Here is a 17,221-nt window from a genome sequence, read left to right on the forward strand (position 1 = left end):
ATACTAACGGAGCCCGTCCCTGTTACTTTCTTTCCCCTCATTGTCTTGATTGCACTCCCACATCAGACCAGTGGACGGCAGTAATGTCACTAAATCTGACTTTGCTACCATAATATTGAAGCAGAAGAAGAATGAGTCCGAGCCCACAGCTGCCTGTGCCCCGCCCTTTGGTTCACCTAGCTGACATACATATTTGTTTATGACGCTGTTCACTGCCTCCGGCTGACAGCTCACCGAGTGTCTGTCGTTGCAAAGACGCATTCTAGTATCTCATTTCGTGGAAGATACTCTGCTCTGAACGCTTTCATATTTAAAAGAGGGCGGAAAGGTAGTTAGCATAAGGTGCTGGTCAGTCGTACGACCAGATAACATTTGTTAGCCCAGCGGTAGGCTAGCATACTGTAACGTTATGGCGTGACGTTAGACAGGAAAGTGCTCGACGGGGCGAAGCTTATTTTATTATACTAATGTAAAACAGGTGGATTCAAAAGAGCCCATGTGATAGAACAATCTCTTTCGCGGGTTAGGCTTTTAGCAGCTGCCTGACTAGCTAGCGAGCTAAATTGACGTTAGCATGGCGTCAGACACAAGTGACACGGAGGAATTCTATGATGCTCCTGAGGACGTAAATTTCACTCCATCTCCGAAAGTGTAAGGAAGCAAACTTTATAATACTACATTTGACTGTTGTTACTGCTGATTTTAAATTGTATGCCAATCTTTTCAACAGTATTAACCATACTCATCTTTGTTGTGACACGTACGTGTGTAGAAATCCTTTTTTGAACATTTGTGGTACACAGCTCGTTCAAAGTCTGTAGAGAGATGGAAATCCTTGCACTCAATTTTAAAATGCATTTTAAAGCTCATACACTTACCAGCGATTTATTATGAAGGGATGGCCTTCCTTAGCACTCAAGTCACATGATGTTATTCCTCAGGTCTCGGGATATTGGGATATTATATGTTTGCAAGCTTCAAGCCTAAATATGAGTTTCAGTTGGGATTCTTCATGTTAATGTTTGTGGTAACACTAAAGAAGAAGCTTTTAAGCCTTGGATTGGTTAACTATGACTAAACTGGAAACAAAATTGCAAAGTTTTTCAAATATCAGGGCCTTTTGTCATGGCTTGATTTAAGGTCATATAATTATCCAAACATGTATTAGTTACCTGAACTTTGAAGACACCAGATTTCTGGATATTTTAGCTTCATCTGTTTGCAGTTCTTTGCTGTTGATTGAGGTCTATTTACTAAATAAGTTTACAACAATATCAAAGACCATCCTTGACCATGTTTTCCCATCAAGCTTCATTTTTTTCGCAACCACATTCTGTGAAAGTTGAACATATGATCTGAAAATCAGTGCTTAACTTCCCAATGAAAGAAGACGCACATTTAATTCCTCAAATGGACAGATACAATAATAAAAAAAACAAAATTATTTGCTTTGAGATTTTGTATTTTAGACATTGACTGGACTTTTTTGATCAATGTGTTTTTTTAGGTCACCTGCAAAGTTTGTCATTCCTTCGCCTCAGGTATGTTTGCCTAAACCGGACACTGTTTAAACAAAGTGATATCAGCAACTAGATTGGCTTTTCTAACTTTAGTTCCAGTCTTAGGAAGACTTTAAGATATAGTAAAAGTGGCTAATACATATATTACTGTCTGTCCTGTGAATTTTGTTATGCATTTCTACAGTAGGTAAACAAAAGTTTGACTGAATCTCTTTCTGAAAAGCTCTCACAGATACCAGTCCAGGATGCAGGCTGTGGTGTGGCCACAAGCGAGGCCCAACAAGATGATTCCTTACAGGTTAGATTTTGTTCAGTATGTCTCTATATCACACCCAAGATCACTTTTGAGTTGTATTATTTCTCATTTTTGTTTGTGGAAGTGAGAGTGGTAGTTCTATATCTCTGTTGTTGAAGGAACCCTTTGTCTCTTCCAAACAGATCATTGACAGCATCATTGAAGAGAGTCAAAAGGGAAATGGTGATGTAGTTCAACTGCTAGATCAGCTCCATGTTGATGTAAGAGCAGAGCTGGAGCCAAAGGAAGAGAATAATGCTCAGGAAGTTCCCGTGGAGCAAGCAGTCCCAGCTGTTGAACCTCAGCTTATCGAGAGACCAGAGGAACAACAGGAAAGTGCAGCAACAAATGGAGCATGTTCTCTACCTGCCCCTGAGCCCTTAGATTTCCCAGGGCCATCAGTTGGAACACAAGAATGTGTTCAGCCCCCTGACATCACCAGCACCATAGGACAGAGTAAGCCTGATGGGGCGCTCGTGGTTACAGTCAGGGAGCAGGAACAGAGACCTGCAGATATCTTAGACCAGGTCCCCTTTACAGACAGGTCAACGGACTCAGGCTCGCCTGGGCCTTCAAAACCCCCTAGACAATTCACAGTGGAACCAGACATTGTAGCCAGCACCAAGAAGCCTCCTCCATCACGACCACCCCCTCCTAGCGGTTGCCCTCCACCAAGACCACCTCCGCCGTCCTGGCAGAATCTACCTTCCAAGAAGTCTCAGGAGTGTCTGAGGCCAAGTGGACTTGAAGGTAGAGAATGAATGAATGAATGTTGAGTTTTGATGGTCCAGACATCAGTGAATCAGCAACTGTTCAAAACATTTGGCATTGTTGTCATATTTGTTGAGCCTTTAGAGCGAGCGCATCATCTGTTGATCGATTATCATCGGTTGATGTCAAACCACTCTACTTGTATACACAGCAGAAAGAAAAGATGAGCGGTTTTCAGATGATGTTTTGTTCATTTAGTGTCTGCAGTCAGTCCAATCACCGATGACGCTCTGGAGCCTTCTGGCCTGGTGTCTCCCAGTAGCACAGTGAGGAGTCTAACCAGGGAGTTGCAGCATTCCTTGGATCTGGCCAGCGCTACCAGTGGGGACAAAGTGGTGACAGCACAGGTCAGTCAAGCTATGAACCTGAATGTGATGTTACGCTGTTTACTTAAATGTTATCATTCATTATTATTGCTGGTTTTGTTTGTATTTTAGGAGAATGAAGGTGAACAGGCCTCATCTCTGAGTGAAGGGGAAACTCCAGGCCCTCAGAGACCACGTTCCAACTCTGGTAGAGAACTGACAGATGAGGTCAGTCCCGGTGTATTTGACTTTGTTAGCTTTATTTAGCTTGAATCTGAGCCACTAGTCAACTTCGTTTACATTACTTACACAGACCTTCTGTGCTTATGTGTGTTATCTCCTAACAGGAAATCCTGGCCAGTGTAATGATAAAGAATCTGGACACTGGGGAAGAGATCCCGCTAATCCAGGCAGAAGAGAAACTTCCTGCTGGGATTAACCCCCTCACGTTGCACATCATGAGGAGGACCAAGGAGTACATCACGTAAGTGGAAGGTGTTTTTCCTCCACAATATTGCTAAACAAGTGAGCGTGTTTAATAGTTGAGGGTGTGAAGAAGAGGCCATTGGCCCTTGCTCACAGGATGGCATTTGTGCATGCAGAGCAGAAATTTTTTCCTCACAAGACTTTTGACTCACGGTGACGATTTTGTGCGCTCATGTACTGTACTGTGCATGCACCTGGTTTATATGTGTGTGGGTTTTAGACTAATTAAAAGCCGTGCAGTGTCAACAAATGATAGCGAACCGCATATTCCAGACACATTATACATGACAAAGTCCTGGAGTTCTCTTGCATGCGCATTCGTGGATAGTTTTGATAATGAAACCTCATAATCAATAGAGAACTTTGTCCTGCAGTACAACGCTGTACAGAAAAGCAGTCACTCTCGGCAGGGTCTTTTGAGAAGCTGCACATGTAAAGAAAACATTTTCCCACTGAAATGCTACAGGAAAACAAACGGCCCATTCTTAGAGGAAGTTGATCTGCTGTATTTTTACCCTCCCAGGAATGATGCAGCTCAGTCAGATGATGATGACAAGTCTCAGGCTCCGCTGACCGACACAGATGGAGGAAAACTGAAACAGAAAACGTAAGGATCGGTGATGCTCTGGAATCTATTTCTGGAAATCAGATTCTTATCCTCCACGCCACATGATTATCTGTAATATAGATTTTAATAATGGTTTGGTATTCCTTATTACCTTCCAGGACTCAGCTAAAAAAATTCTTGGGCAAGTCTGTGAAGAAGGCCAAACATCTGGCTGAGGAATACGGAGAGAAGGCAGTCAACAAAGTCAAAAGCGTACGCGATGAAGGTAAAAGACATAACACGGTTACCGAATGCTGTATTCAGTTGAGATGAAACAGGATGACAATTCAAGCTGATATCAGGATGATGCTGTTGAAACCCAAACGTTAATGCGAATGTCCATCCACCAACTGCTGCTGTGAAAAAAGTTCCACAGAAGCCGCTCCGATATAAAAATATCTAATAATATCCTGAACTTTAAAATTTACCCAAAGGGCTCCCTTGGGACTGTCCCCCCCTGGATGGTAGCATCATTGACCTGCTAGTTCCACAAATGCTCATCCTTAAACCTCCATTTTTTTTCTGTACCTATTTAGCAGTTTCAACATGTGACATGCTAAAGCTGTTATTTCTAATGTTGAGAACTCAACGGTGCTTGTTTCTTGGTGGGGGCTTAGTTTTCCATACGGATCAGGATGATCCGTCGTCCAGCGATGATGAGGGAATGCCTTACACCAGGCCGGCCAAATTCAAGGCAGCTCACAGCTTCAAGGGTCCATTTGACTTTGATCAAATTAAAGTTGTGCAGGATTTAAGTGGAGAGCACATGGTAAGATGTCATACTTATTTCTTTTTGTGTGTCACGTTGAATGGAAGGTGAATGCCAGTGAATACTGAGATATCAGCGGCCATGTCTTGTCCTCAGGGGGCGGTATGGACCATGAAGTTCTCTCACTGCGGTCGACTGCTGGCAACCGCAGGCCAAGATAATGTTGTTCGCATCTGGGTCTTGAAGACCGCCTTCGACTACTTCAATAACATGAGAATAAAATACAACACTGAAGGTAATCTCGGCAGTAATTCTGCTGTTTTAAAGATTTGAATTCACACTCTGTTAACATTGCCTTGACATCTCCAGGTCGAGTTTCACCTTCACCATCTCAGGAAAGTTTATGCTCCTCCAAATCTGACACCGATCCCGGGGTTCGTAGAAAATATTCTGAATTGTGGATGTTCAAGAAGAAGATATGTTGAGAATCAGATTATCTTTTGGCTAACATGGTTTATGTATCTATTCAGGCAAGTTGTGTGCCAGAGGACCCTGACACAGAGGATAGGAATGCCCCTTTTCGTCAAGTCCCTTTCTGCAAGTACAAAGGTCATACAGCTGATCTATTGGACTTGTCCTGGTCAAAGGTGAAGCGTTCATCTTTTTGTCCCTTCTCTCCACTCATTTTAGATGTTCTTATTTTTTGTTTGAATTTGTCTCACGTAATCAATTGCTCTGTCGATCTAGAACTTTTTCCTGCTCTCCTCGTCCATGGATAAAACGGTTCGATTGTGGCACATTTCCAGGAGAGAGTGTCTCTGCTGCTTTCAACACATCGATTTTGTCACAGCCATCGCATTCCATCCCCGAGTAAGAGTCACTCTTCAACACTTACCTAGCACAAACAATAATGCTTATTTGGCTCCCACACTGGTAGTAGTAGAAGTAACATTTATTTTTGCGTTTCCCAGGATGACAGATATTTTTTAAGTGGCTCTCTTGATGGAAAGCTACGACTCTGGAACATTCCAGACAAGAAGGTGGCGCTGTGGAATGAGGTGGATGGACAAACACGCCTCATCACTGCTGCCAACTTCTGTCAAAACGGGAAGTATGCAGTCATCGGCACATATGACGGGCGATGCATCTTCTATGACACAGAGGTGATCGATCCATATTCCTGCTGACACATTGTTCCACATGATCCACTTTATCATGTCAGCGTCAAATGTCAGAACATGTTATGTCATTTTTAAGTGTGCACGATGATCTGGATGATTAAAGAAAACTTGGGTTTATTTTCCTCCGTGTGCATTCCACAGCGTCTGAAGTACCACACCCAAATACATGTTCGGTCCACCCGAGGCAGGAACAAAGTTGGCCGTAAAATCACCGGTATTGAACCTTTACCTGGAGAGAATAAGGTAAGATCTGGTCTCCACTGTACTTACTTCTTACCTTACCTGGAGCCAGATGAACTGACTACCCCACTCCTCCCCCCATAGATTTTGGTAACCTCAAATGATTCCCGCATTCGCCTCTATGACCTGAGGGACTTGTCTCTGTCTATGAAGTACAAGGGTTATGTCAACAGCAGCAGCCAGATCAAGGCGAGCTTCAGGTGAGGAGGGTTTCCCTTCTGACTCAAGCATTTTGTTCATGTAATTGTACCAACTGATCAATAGGTAGATGGAATCTTGTTGTTTCATGACACCCTTAACACACAATGATCTGTCGTCCCACAGCCACGACTACTCATTCATTGTCAGCGGCTCCGAGGATAAATATGTGTACATCTGGAGCACTTACCACGACCTAAGCAAATTCACATCTGTCCGACGTGACCGCAATGACTTCTGGGAAGGAATTAAAGGTAACTGAAAGGTTACCTGCATTTTAATATCACTTGTCTGATTCACTCTTTCTTGCTCATCTGAATCCTTGTTTATTTTTCAGCACACAACGCAGTAGTCACGTCAGCCATTTTTGCACCACACCCAGGTCTCATTGTTCCTCAGGAGACTGGGGCGGAGAAACCAGAAGCAGAGTGTAAGAGCCTGGACTCCACAGACTCTGAAACGATACCCTCAGGTGGGTTTGCATGGATTCCTTCTTGGAATAATTCAAGTCACTCATTTCAGTGTGTAAAATCCAAATAATTCTCCCACAGGAGCACTGAAGACGGATCACACTGAGGTTCTTCTCTCTGCTGACTTCACTGGAGCCATCAAGGTTTTCATCAATGTAAAAAAATACTGAGCACTTCAGAGCTGGCCAGCTCTTCTCATTCAGGACCGGCTGTCAGAGAACACTCCGAAAGATCGGGGGCAGTCAAAACTCACCTGGTGGTCATTTCTCTGATATGAGGAGCTATTTGATGATGACACCTCCCCAAAACAAAAGAACCGGGACCCTGCTGTGGAAGATGATGGAGAAGGACACGGACTGTACAAAGCAGGCAGGATACAAATCCCTGTCTCATCTTTAATACCAATCAGCTGTGAACGGTTTGGTATTAATGAAACAACCCATGGTGTAAATTTCCAGCTGTACGGTCTAGTCACTAGGTATAGAGGGCTGCTTGTATTAGTATGAGCACTTAACTAGTTCCTTTTGCTCCCACGTTTCACAGGTTCAAGACACTGTCCTAAGATTTGTGACTTAATGTGTCGTGTGTGAAGAGACGTAACCGTTTGTCTTCAGAACAAGGTGATTATAAATGTTACTTCCCCAAACATGTCAAAAAAATCTAGATTTTTCTAAAGATTTCCTCTGCTGACGATAACAAATCTATGGTACAGGAGAATCTGTATGTTTGATTAGGGCTGGGTATCTTCCTGTTTTTCAGAAACAATACTGGCTCTTTTTTTTTTTTTGATACATTTCATAATATAGAAGGACTGTAGATTTTACTGTGTAACAGTACTAAAATTTACTGTGTAACTGTGCATACTGAACTGCTTTTTCAACAGAACAAAATAATACGATTAATTTCCTCAATAAAAAAAACCCAAGCAAACTAGAAGAATGCTTGATAACATATTTCATCCACCTGATGCAGCAGGTTGAAAGTTAAGATACCGAGCCCCGCCCACAATGTCCTCCACCTCCAGGAGAGTAACACAAACACACACGCGCGCACACACACACATGTAATCACCAACAGTGATTTATTGAGTGTCTGAGTTTGCACATTTCTAATTGTCTTTTTAAAAACAAACATTAAAACAAAAATATATTTATAATTACAGTGTTCAAAGTTCATACAAAAAAAGAGCTGAATCTTGCCTGGATACGTAATAGTTTGGACCAACCGGAGAACAGAGCAGCGGGACAACTGCTAGCTGACAGTCAGTGTTTGCTCTTCTTTGCCTTCTTGTGGGAGCGATGTGGTGATCGCGACCTGGACATTCGTGCCTTTCTGTTTGGAGATGGTGAACGGGACCGTTTGGACCATTTAGGAGACCTTGTCCTGCTGAGAGAAAACGACACATTATGACTGACATCTGAACCAGGATTAACACATTTTCACAGCTAAAACGATCAAATGACACTTGCTTTAAAGGAGAGATGCTACTTGATTTGCGGGTCTGCTCATCAGAATCTCTACTCCGTCCTCGTCTTCTGTCCCCGTCTTCACTTCTTTTGCTCCTCTTTTTGTCCCTTCTGTCATCCTTTGATCTGTCTTTAGACTTGGACGTCGACCGTTCACCCTTTTCTTCATCTTTTTCAAACTCCTGCGGTGGACAGGTGTAACATGTCACGCCAGATTGATGAGTGCCGACATGATCCACCTGGTCGCAGTGCACTTTCACTCTGCTCTGTTTAAATGTACTGATAGTCACTTTTGTAAGCGTGTGATTAAAGGAATATTTTACTCATCAGTTGTGTTTTCATTTGAGCTCCTCTAACGCGTCACTGCACGTTTACCTTCTGTAGCAGTTTGTTCCTGTAATGTTCGACCTGTTCCTGGATGCTCATTCCAGATTTCTTCGGCCTCTTTCCAGATTCCAGCTCATCTTGGATCTTCATAACCTTCACCTGTGTCAGACACATCCAAGTTTACCACGCTGTCAGACACTTCCATGTGCAATAATAAGCGGTATGTAGTGATTAAAATCATACAGCTACTTCTATCCGCTTTGTATATGGAACTGCTCTACCGTGCTGACTGTCCCGCGAGCGCTCACCTCCAGCTCTCTCAACCGTTTTCTTTTGCTCTCGGACATTTGGAAACTTTTGAGGGAGCTCTGGAAGTCTGCACTGTTATATTTGGAGGAGCTGCCGGAGTCATCGCTGCTGTCATTCTCTGAGTCGTCGTCTCCGTCCTGTGAGTTGACGCTGTAGTCATGGGGGAGAAGAGGGAGCTATGAGTTCGCTCCATGGCAAATGTGTCACGGATGCTTGGACACTAATCGCCGTGGTCTTACCTTGCATTCGTTTCATCTTCGCTGTCTTTATCTGCCACAGAGCTCCATTTAGACTCGGTCATGGCTGAAAGAGGAAGGAGTTAGATGAGCTTAGACAGTAGAGAGGTAGTGAACTGGCTTTGGAACATGTGTTACCTTGAGAAAACGTCCCATCCTCACCCGTCTTCTCCCACTTTGACAAGGGCCCTCTGGAGAGAGGAGCATTGCTGTCATCCACTGAAGAGAAAAAGGCAGTGGGGTCAGGAAACTCCAGCCAGCAGCACCTTGTTAGCATTTCAAGTAGCAGTTCATGTTTGTGCTACTTCATGTTGAGGACTCCACTGGAGGTTACTCCTTATCCACTCACGTGGCATTCCATCAATGTCATCGATGGCAGCACCTAAGGGAACGCCGTCTATGTCATCAACTGGGACTCCATCTAGAGGGTCCCAACCAAGGGGGCAACCGTCTAGGTCGTCAGGGGGAGCGCTGCCCAATGGTAACCCATCTATAGGTGCACCATCCATCGGTGCACCATCGAGGTCAAAGGGTGCTTTCTATGAGATGAGAGCACATAGGTTATGACTTATAGCGCGTGTTAATAATGTCTGATGTCAATAGAAAATGTCTGCAGCAAGAAGATAAATATTCAGCTCACCTCCACTGCTTCGACTGGCCCCTCCCCTGATTTAGCAAAGCCCAGGAAGATGTTTTGAAGGTGGATTAAATAAGGTTCCGGGTATATGGCCCAGTCCTCCCAGGCTCTAAAACAACTCATGACCTTTTGCTGAGGTGATGAGAGAGAAAAATACAACGTGTTTTTTGGGATTTTTTTTTTGGAGCTCTGCATTTTCTTTGGGTGGGAAGGTGGTAACATTCCTTTAGTCAATGAGAGACATACTGACCTTAAACTGTTCTGCCTGCAGTCTGGCTCGTATATTTTTATGTGCTGCATTTAGTTCTCCAAATATCTGTGTTAGCTTTGTTTCAAAACTGAAGAAAAAGAGAGAGAGAGAGAGTTTTAGAATACCGAGTCCCCCAGAAATAACACAAGGGTTAAATATGAGTCGGGAGAACGTCTCTTACTATTTACGATAATATGATGCACCGGCTACTTTGGCACACGAGTTGTGCAAAACATCTGACACAAGATACAATCTGGCAATCTAGGGAGGCAAGGACAAAAACAAGGGTGTTATTATTTGAGTGGAATCAGGCTTCACATACGCAGTAGGAGACTCACTTTCTTCTGCAGGGGCGTCTGAAGCAAGGAGAAGGATTCAGTGATGTGTCCAACCACTTCCTCTGCTGCATCTGCTCGCTCCAGGCAGAACAACATGGTGTTGGCGATATCGTCTCTGCTCGGCGTGAGCTCGTCAAGCAGAGTCTCCAGTCTCTGTCTGTGTCTGAATGGTGCAACCAGCAGAGTCGTATCGCTGACTCTTCATTCTTCAGGCGGAAACATAAATGATTGCTGGAGATACTTACTCAGCTCTGAGCTGCCCTTTCTTCACCTCCTCCTCCGGAGAAGCGTCCTCCTCCACTTCTGCCTTCTCTTCTCCAGTCTGCATGTAGCTGTTAAGAACGGGGGGCCTCCAAAGGGAGCCACCGCGGAACATGCGGAAATCTGTTGTCCTCCACTCAGTCAGGGACTCCCCCTGTGGTGGAGAGGAAGGTCAAGCGTATGGAAACTCACAGATTCATTATGATGGACCAGCCATGTATCCGCTGAACCACTCAATCATCCCATAGAAGGGAGGCACGTCATTGATTACAATGAAACGATGCTCCACATAAACCCTTGAATTCACACCTGGAGAATAGAAAACAGCTTCCAGCGGTAGTACACGTGATCTTGACTTTTGTTGTCAAAAAGGAACCTGTGAAAATAAAGGAAGTGGAATTTTAAAAAAAACCCAAAACAAAACTGACCAGTGGGATTATGTCAGGAGCAGGTGAGGTGATACTCACTTGTAGTCTGGGTTGTTTTTTTCCTTGTTCATTATTATGGCTTCAAACACGGGACCTTCACGCACCACAAACTCTATCATTCTGTGAATGATGAATAATAAATTCCTGCGGAGGGAAAGCGAGCGTATCAGACAAGGGTTTTGTGTCAAAACCTTGGAGGTAAACATCTTACACTCTCTTAATAAAGTGTTGATGTTCACAAATCACTTCTGGAACTGCAGTTCAACTACTCGTTTGATTTGGGACTGGAAGTAGTTCTGCCATCATCTAGCTTGGGTTTATGGGACATCTATCTGCCTTCTAGCTGTATCCGTCTGCAGTGTCTCAGCCAGGAAAGATAGATCAATAGCTCAGATGCTCTATTGTCACACTGCCATATGATAGGAGCAAGAGGAATATTCTGGAAGTGTTTAAGCAAACTAAGAGAGAAAATACAAATGTATACAAAACAATGTTAATTACATGCATTTTATTGAAATCGGACTTCACGAGGACCTGTGACGTTCGTTTTACAGATGTTGATTGGACCACTGGTGACAGAGTTTGGGTCATACGACTACAAATCAACATGCTAGCAGTTACAGCTCTTACAACTGTCACTTCCTGCCCCGGGCTGCAGGGGGGTGGAATTCTGATCCATACATTTGCCATAAGAAGTCCAGGGATTTATAAGGAATAAACTGGCCATTTTGGGTAATGTATATAAACTATGTAACAGTGAAGGGTGTACGCTTCCCCCACATGTACCTATTGCTAGCATTTTACTTGCTGCTGCATGGTTTTTGAGGTCATGCCCAGCTTTGATGAAATTACTGCATTTAATGCATGTGATCAATAATATTCAAGCAAACACTAAATGAAAATGTGTTCGTTTCTACTGCCTTTTGCTAACTTGTTTTCTGTTCATTTCTGCAAACTTTAGAAATGCTTTTTTTTTCTGTTGTTCAAACGTAGTTTTTAAAAAGTGTGTCTCAAATGTTTGCGTGTATATCTGCATATGAGAATGCAAAATGTGAACTTTCCTTGTTTGTTTATGACCAGGTAAATAAAGTACAGACTACCCTCAATTTTCCAGTTTATTCCTGTCAATTCCAGTGGATATTTTCCAACATTGATTATTCCCAGAAGCCTCTTCCTGCCTAAAGGACTCATCTGAAGGGATACATGAACAGTGCAGCACAGCCTCTGTCCTCTAATACTCCTGTTAACAACAGCTGGTCAGTCATAGTAAGAAGAGTGTGTGTACCTTTCGGTCGGGATAACCACTTTGACTACGGCTTCGGACAGAGTCTGTTTGTGAAGTCAAACCAAATAGTGAAAATGTTACAAAGTGAGTATTTGTACAGATGAAACACTGCAGGATACATACAGCTTAGAAAACCTCGTTAGCATCAGCAAGACACAGCGTTATTACTCGGGTGGATTCAGAAGGATCAGCTGAGAAAACTACTACAACGACAAGAATTCACAGATGAGAGCACGTGGAATGACCTGCTACAAACTTTTCTATTATTTTAAGATGCGCTTTATCGCCTACTTTAAAGACGTAAAATTCTGCTACGCTGTGTTTAATCATTTGCCATCACATGCAACATTACTGGTTTGCGACTTTTTGCAATGACAGCTGACAAAGAACAGTTTTGCTTTGAGAATAGGGTGAAAATGTGTGCAGTGGACCAATAAAACTGCAACATAGAGCCAGAGATCAGGGATTTATGAATCAGTTGAAATGACTGTAACTTAAACATAACAACAACAAAAAAAAGGTCTCTTAATAATTATTCGTGTCGCTTCTACGCAGCACTATGAGACAACCTTTTACTAAATCATCTTTTACAGATCATAATTCCTGTTCTCCTCAGCCACGTTGCTTATTTTTACAAATTTACAGAGCAATAAGAGAAAAGAGTAAAACTCCACATAGCATTAAAAAAAAAAGGGTGACTCGGCACGGCATGACACACCAGGGAACAGATATTACCTTGTCAAGCTCCCCTTTGGACATGCCCAGCGGCTTGGTGAAGTCATTGCGGAAGCGATCCCTCGGCTGAGCATTGAAAGGAAGACCAGATGGGGGAGGCGGCGTGGCCCTCACGCCCACTGGCGTGTAGAGAGGTTGAGGCGGAATGCGAGCCGGTTTACCCCATCCCAGCTTCATTTCAAAGCCCATAATGACTTTACCTACAATACCAAACATGATCCCACAGTCAGCATGAGGCATGTGGATGTGAGCTGAAATGGAGCACGAAGAGTTAACTGTACCGTCAAGAGCAGCCAAAGCTCTCTCTGCGTCTTTCCGCGTCATGAAAGCCACGAAGGCTCTGTTGGATGTCCTGCAGCGCTCCTCGTCAGTACGGGGCCACATGATCTTCACGCTGGCCAGGGGACCATACTTACCGAACTCTTTACAGAGGATCTCCTCATTCATCTAAATAAACAAACACCTGATCGGTGACTACATCAAACAGATACGCTGAGCTGAGTGGACGCAGGTCGGCGTGGCAGCCCTACCTTTGGGCTAATACAGCTGATGTAGAGGTTGGTGGTGGTTGGCACTGTGAGGTCATCATATAGCGCTGAAAGGAAAGAAAATTAGCATGATTGCAGCGGCGATTTGTCGGCAGTGACTCATTTAAATATTCACTGCTATGAATTTACCTATGGGTGCTCTGCAGGAGAAGGAAAAAATACTGAGATGAGGATGGAACTATGACGTCAACCTGATTTAATATGATACAGCTGATAGGAGAGGAAAAACATGCCAAGCAAACGACTGCAAAAAAAAAACAATTAAAAAAAAACAACAGACACTCACACTGAACTGAAACGAAAGCACAACATGAAAAAATAGGACCGCTGCTGAGTATTGCTGTCATGCGTGTCCTCTACTCTTCTCTGCACCTTCTCAGCTCACACGTGCAAACTGAACATTGAGGTGCTTATTTTAAAAAATTCGTCATCCCCAATATTCAATGCTTCAATAAGAAGATAGTGAAGAGGAATTCTTACTTGATCGTCCTGATAACGGTATGTCCAGCTCTCCAAACCCTCCTCCGCCTCCCCCTCCCCCTCCCCCTCCTCCTCCAGGGTCATTTTTCTTCCTTTTGTGTCTCTCCTCTCGCTCCTCTTGTATTCTACACGACACACACACACACAAACACACACACACACAGAAATGGCTTTTGATGATTAAAAAGTACCAACCGCTTGATACGAAACACAATATCAAGCTTTTTTTGCTACACACTTACAGTTTCAGTTCTTCTTTGAAGAGTTCAAGGTTACTCTTCTTTTTTTCTTCGGTTTTTTTCTTAAACGCCTGTAAATCAAACAGTCTAGTAAGTTGTCGTGCTTCTTCTTACTATGGACTGTCTGTATATGTTATTTACAGGGTTTTGCATGATTAAAATCAAACCCCTGACCAAACTCGGGAGTGCAGACTTACAGACTTTTTGCTTTCTGCGGCCAACGCTGGGGAGACATGCTGGGTCACGGGGACGAACTTGGTAGCAGGTCGATAAAGCTTATTTTTCTTGACCTCTGCTGCTTCCTCCTCTGTGAGAAGTATAACAGGCTGCTCAATTCTTGCCACAGCACATTTGAATAAATCTTCCCAAGAAGAAAAACTGATATAAATGAGTTGAGCCTTGGTCATTCAGCTATATTTACATTTTAAAATTCAAATGCCAAGAACCTCTTTATGTTTAATATTAATTTCATGCGTTCTGAATTGGAAGCAATTTAGTTTTTTTTAAATGAAAATGATAATAGACTGCTGACAATGGTGCTCCACGGTGGCGGATTTTTTTTAATGGAACGGTTTGAAAAGATACGGGCGCTGAAAAGGAAGACGTGAACGATTGCAATGCAAAGTCAGAATAATATTCAGTCTTGTTCAATCTTCCAAAAACGTCCAGATAACTCAGTTTAACGTCGTGATAGCTCAATATTTTGTACAGACATTTTGTAACTGAAAACCAGAGTAGAATATTTTATATCACAGTTGCACACAAACAGCTTCTCCGTGCATTCTATCCATACATGAAGTCTCGGCTGCTGACCTTTTGTAGCGTTCACGATACCCCCGCGGACAAAAGTTTTCGCTCCGCTTTTCTTATTGCTCTCAAAAGATGCCAAGAATTCTTCAAAAACTTCCGCCGCTTTTTCTTCCTCCTAAAAAGTCACAGATGACCCAGAATATACACATTTGTCTTCAAGAACCTGAGTGTGGTTACATAACATCTTCTAATACTAGATTCTGTAAGTACTTCATACACATTGAACGGATCCAAAATATCCTCCCCGCCAGAGGAAAGGTCCACAGCCTACTTACCTTCTGCTTGAGCTCTTTTTGTTCTTTCTTTGTGAGTGTTTTGATTGGAGTAACAGGTTTTCCCTTTTTGTCTGCCATGCTCAGACTGCAATAAAAAGTCGGAAACGTTAGTGCTTGAGAGTTAAAAAACAACAACAACAGACTTGAGAATACGTCCTCAAATATCACACCATTATATTTGCTTTTCTTCAATTCAGGTGTGAATGGTGACGCAAGAATGATGATTCCTTTCAATATTTTCAATCGTATCGGAAATGCAATTTTGGGCAAAATGGTCACAATGGAGCATTAAATCAATATTGTGAATTCAACTGCAGCGAGTGATGGGGGGGAAAAAAATCAAGGCAAAATACACTGAATAGTTAATTTAGTGAATAAATTCTAGGAATGCACAAAATTTGATGTTATTTTCTAACTAGTATCCCAATAGTTTCACAATTTAATTGATTGATGGACAATATTTATTGACGCTTACATGTTCTAAAAAAAAAAAACACTTAAAATTTTTCCTTTTTTAACATATAAAAAACATGTTAAGTGTGCAAAAATGAAAAGTGCTATTTTCTTTATTTCTAAAACACTTGGAAAAGCCCATAATCAATTATTTAAGACATCATTAATCACAAACAGCAGATGAGATCCAGGTGTGATGCTCCAATTATTGTGTATCATATTCTGCATGTTTACAGACCATATTAGAGAAGAGTGAGAATGGTGTAAAACTGTGTATAAATAATCAGGAATGAATCCAAACTGAGGTACGAGGTGGAAATAACTGTGATATTAAATCAGTTTGACCTCAGCAACATCGTCTAAGAGTTAGTTTTTTTTGTTCATGAATCAATATGATGTATTGTATTTGCTCAGCACTCAATAAAACCAACACTTTCATCAATCTGGTGTTGAAATAAGTCCAATCCTTCATCCTTCTGTCAAAAACAAGCTGTGTGTTCTAGTCAGAGGAGGAACCTCCCTCCTCAGCACCGCACTGTCCCATGTGTGTGTGACAGTATTGATTTACACTCCTATCATGACATCATCTTTACACATGCAATACGTGAGACACTCAAACACACAAGTTTAGCAGATAAATTGACAGCTGGATGATCCCAAACACCGCAATGCAAACTTGAGTTACGCTACAGAGCTCAACTAGTGATGGGTATATCGCACTTAACTGTCGGTCGGCATCAGCCGAGCTTCGACACACGATGTTGCATTTTTAAATAAAATATTACAGCGATATACTGGATGTCCAGCACACGCAAAGGCAGAGCATTATAGTTGGAGTTCATACCGACGCTGTTTAAAAGGCCTCCCCCTCAGCTATCACTTCACTTTGCTAACCATAGGGCTAGCTATCAACATTTAGCTTAGCTGACAATCGCACAGTCAGACTGGAAGCTAACCCGGCGTTAACCTTCAGATAAGTAATAAATAATACACACATCCCTCACTAGCATATTAGTTATAATCTCCCACAAACATGCAGAAATCCCCACCTACTCGTTAGCCTCTGCTAACTCCGGACAGTGAAAACAAGCCTCAGCTAGCTAACACTTTTCTAATGCAACGCCACAAAGCACCGTCCGACCGGACAGGACGTTATTAAACCACAGTGCAAGCACATTCGTACCTGGGCTAGAACTGGAACTTACAATGCGTTTTTGTTATAGCTGCACCATTTTTGTTGCAACGATAGCCGATCACAACATGCTATCAGAGGCGAGATAGCCGACTGGAGCTCAGTCGCTCAAGACCTGCATTCCAGGTCCGGACCATGAGAATTGAATGTGGGGGGCTCATACATATTCA

The 17,221-nt window shown here is 42.8% G+C and overlaps 2 protein-coding genes across 5 annotated transcripts; one reads left to right on the plus strand and one right to left on the minus strand.

Annotated features, from left to right (window-relative positions):
* The first annotated feature begins 147 nt into the window (after window positions 1-147).
* wdr44 (WD repeat domain 44) lies at window positions 148-8,574 on the plus strand. The gene is made up of 20 exons (XM_086225893.1): window positions 148-651; window positions 1,508-1,541; window positions 1,744-1,818; window positions 1,959-2,565; window positions 2,785-2,933; window positions 3,024-3,119; window positions 3,239-3,375; window positions 3,901-3,984; window positions 4,104-4,210; window positions 4,602-4,753; window positions 4,850-4,988; window positions 5,063-5,127; window positions 5,224-5,340; window positions 5,441-5,563; window positions 5,665-5,856; window positions 6,016-6,117; window positions 6,199-6,314; window positions 6,439-6,566; window positions 6,650-6,784; window positions 6,864-8,574. The coding sequence occupies exons 1-20, from the start codon at window positions 575-577 to the stop codon at window positions 6,950-6,952; spliced, it is 2,724 nt and encodes a 907-aa protein (XP_086082019.1). The 5' UTR covers window positions 148-574; the 3' UTR covers window positions 6,953-8,574.
* LOC147248848 (U2 snRNP-associated SURP motif-containing protein) lies at window positions 7,840-17,221 on the minus strand. Of its 4 annotated transcripts, none has more exons than XM_086225895.1 (24): window positions 17,065-17,221; window positions 15,407-15,491; window positions 15,135-15,246; window positions 14,519-14,628; window positions 14,325-14,392; window positions 14,083-14,207; window positions 13,585-13,649; window positions 13,336-13,501; window positions 13,055-13,254; window positions 12,320-12,363; window positions 11,074-11,178; window positions 10,916-10,982; window positions 10,591-10,760; window positions 10,346-10,508; window positions 10,189-10,268; window positions 10,008-10,095; window positions 9,761-9,889; window positions 9,470-9,659; window positions 9,259-9,339; window positions 9,124-9,187; window positions 8,884-9,034; window positions 8,624-8,734; window positions 8,252-8,430; window positions 7,840-8,168 (listed from the first exon to the last, which is right to left on the minus strand). In XM_086225895.1, the coding sequence occupies exons 2-24, from the start codon at window positions 15,482-15,484 to the stop codon at window positions 8,045-8,047; spliced, it is 2,670 nt and encodes an 889-aa protein (XP_086082021.1). In that variant the 5' UTR covers window positions 15,485-15,491; window positions 17,065-17,221; the 3' UTR covers window positions 7,840-8,044. The 4 variants fall into 4 exon arrangements, with proteins under 4 accessions (XP_086082021.1, XP_086082023.1, XP_086082020.1 ...); XM_086225897.1 differs by having other exon boundaries at window positions 7,840-8,165; window positions 17,043-17,199; XM_086225894.1 differs by having other exon boundaries at window positions 17,043-17,199.

The sequence above is a fragment of the Aulostomus chinensis genome, chromosome 15 (assembly GCF_037954235.1).
Source record: "Aulostomus chinensis isolate RoL2024-O1b breed Wild chromosome 15, RoL_Achi_v1.0, whole genome shotgun sequence".
In the NCBI taxonomy this organism is placed as follows: domain Eukaryota; kingdom Metazoa; phylum Chordata; class Actinopteri; order Syngnathiformes; family Aulostomidae; genus Aulostomus; species Aulostomus chinensis.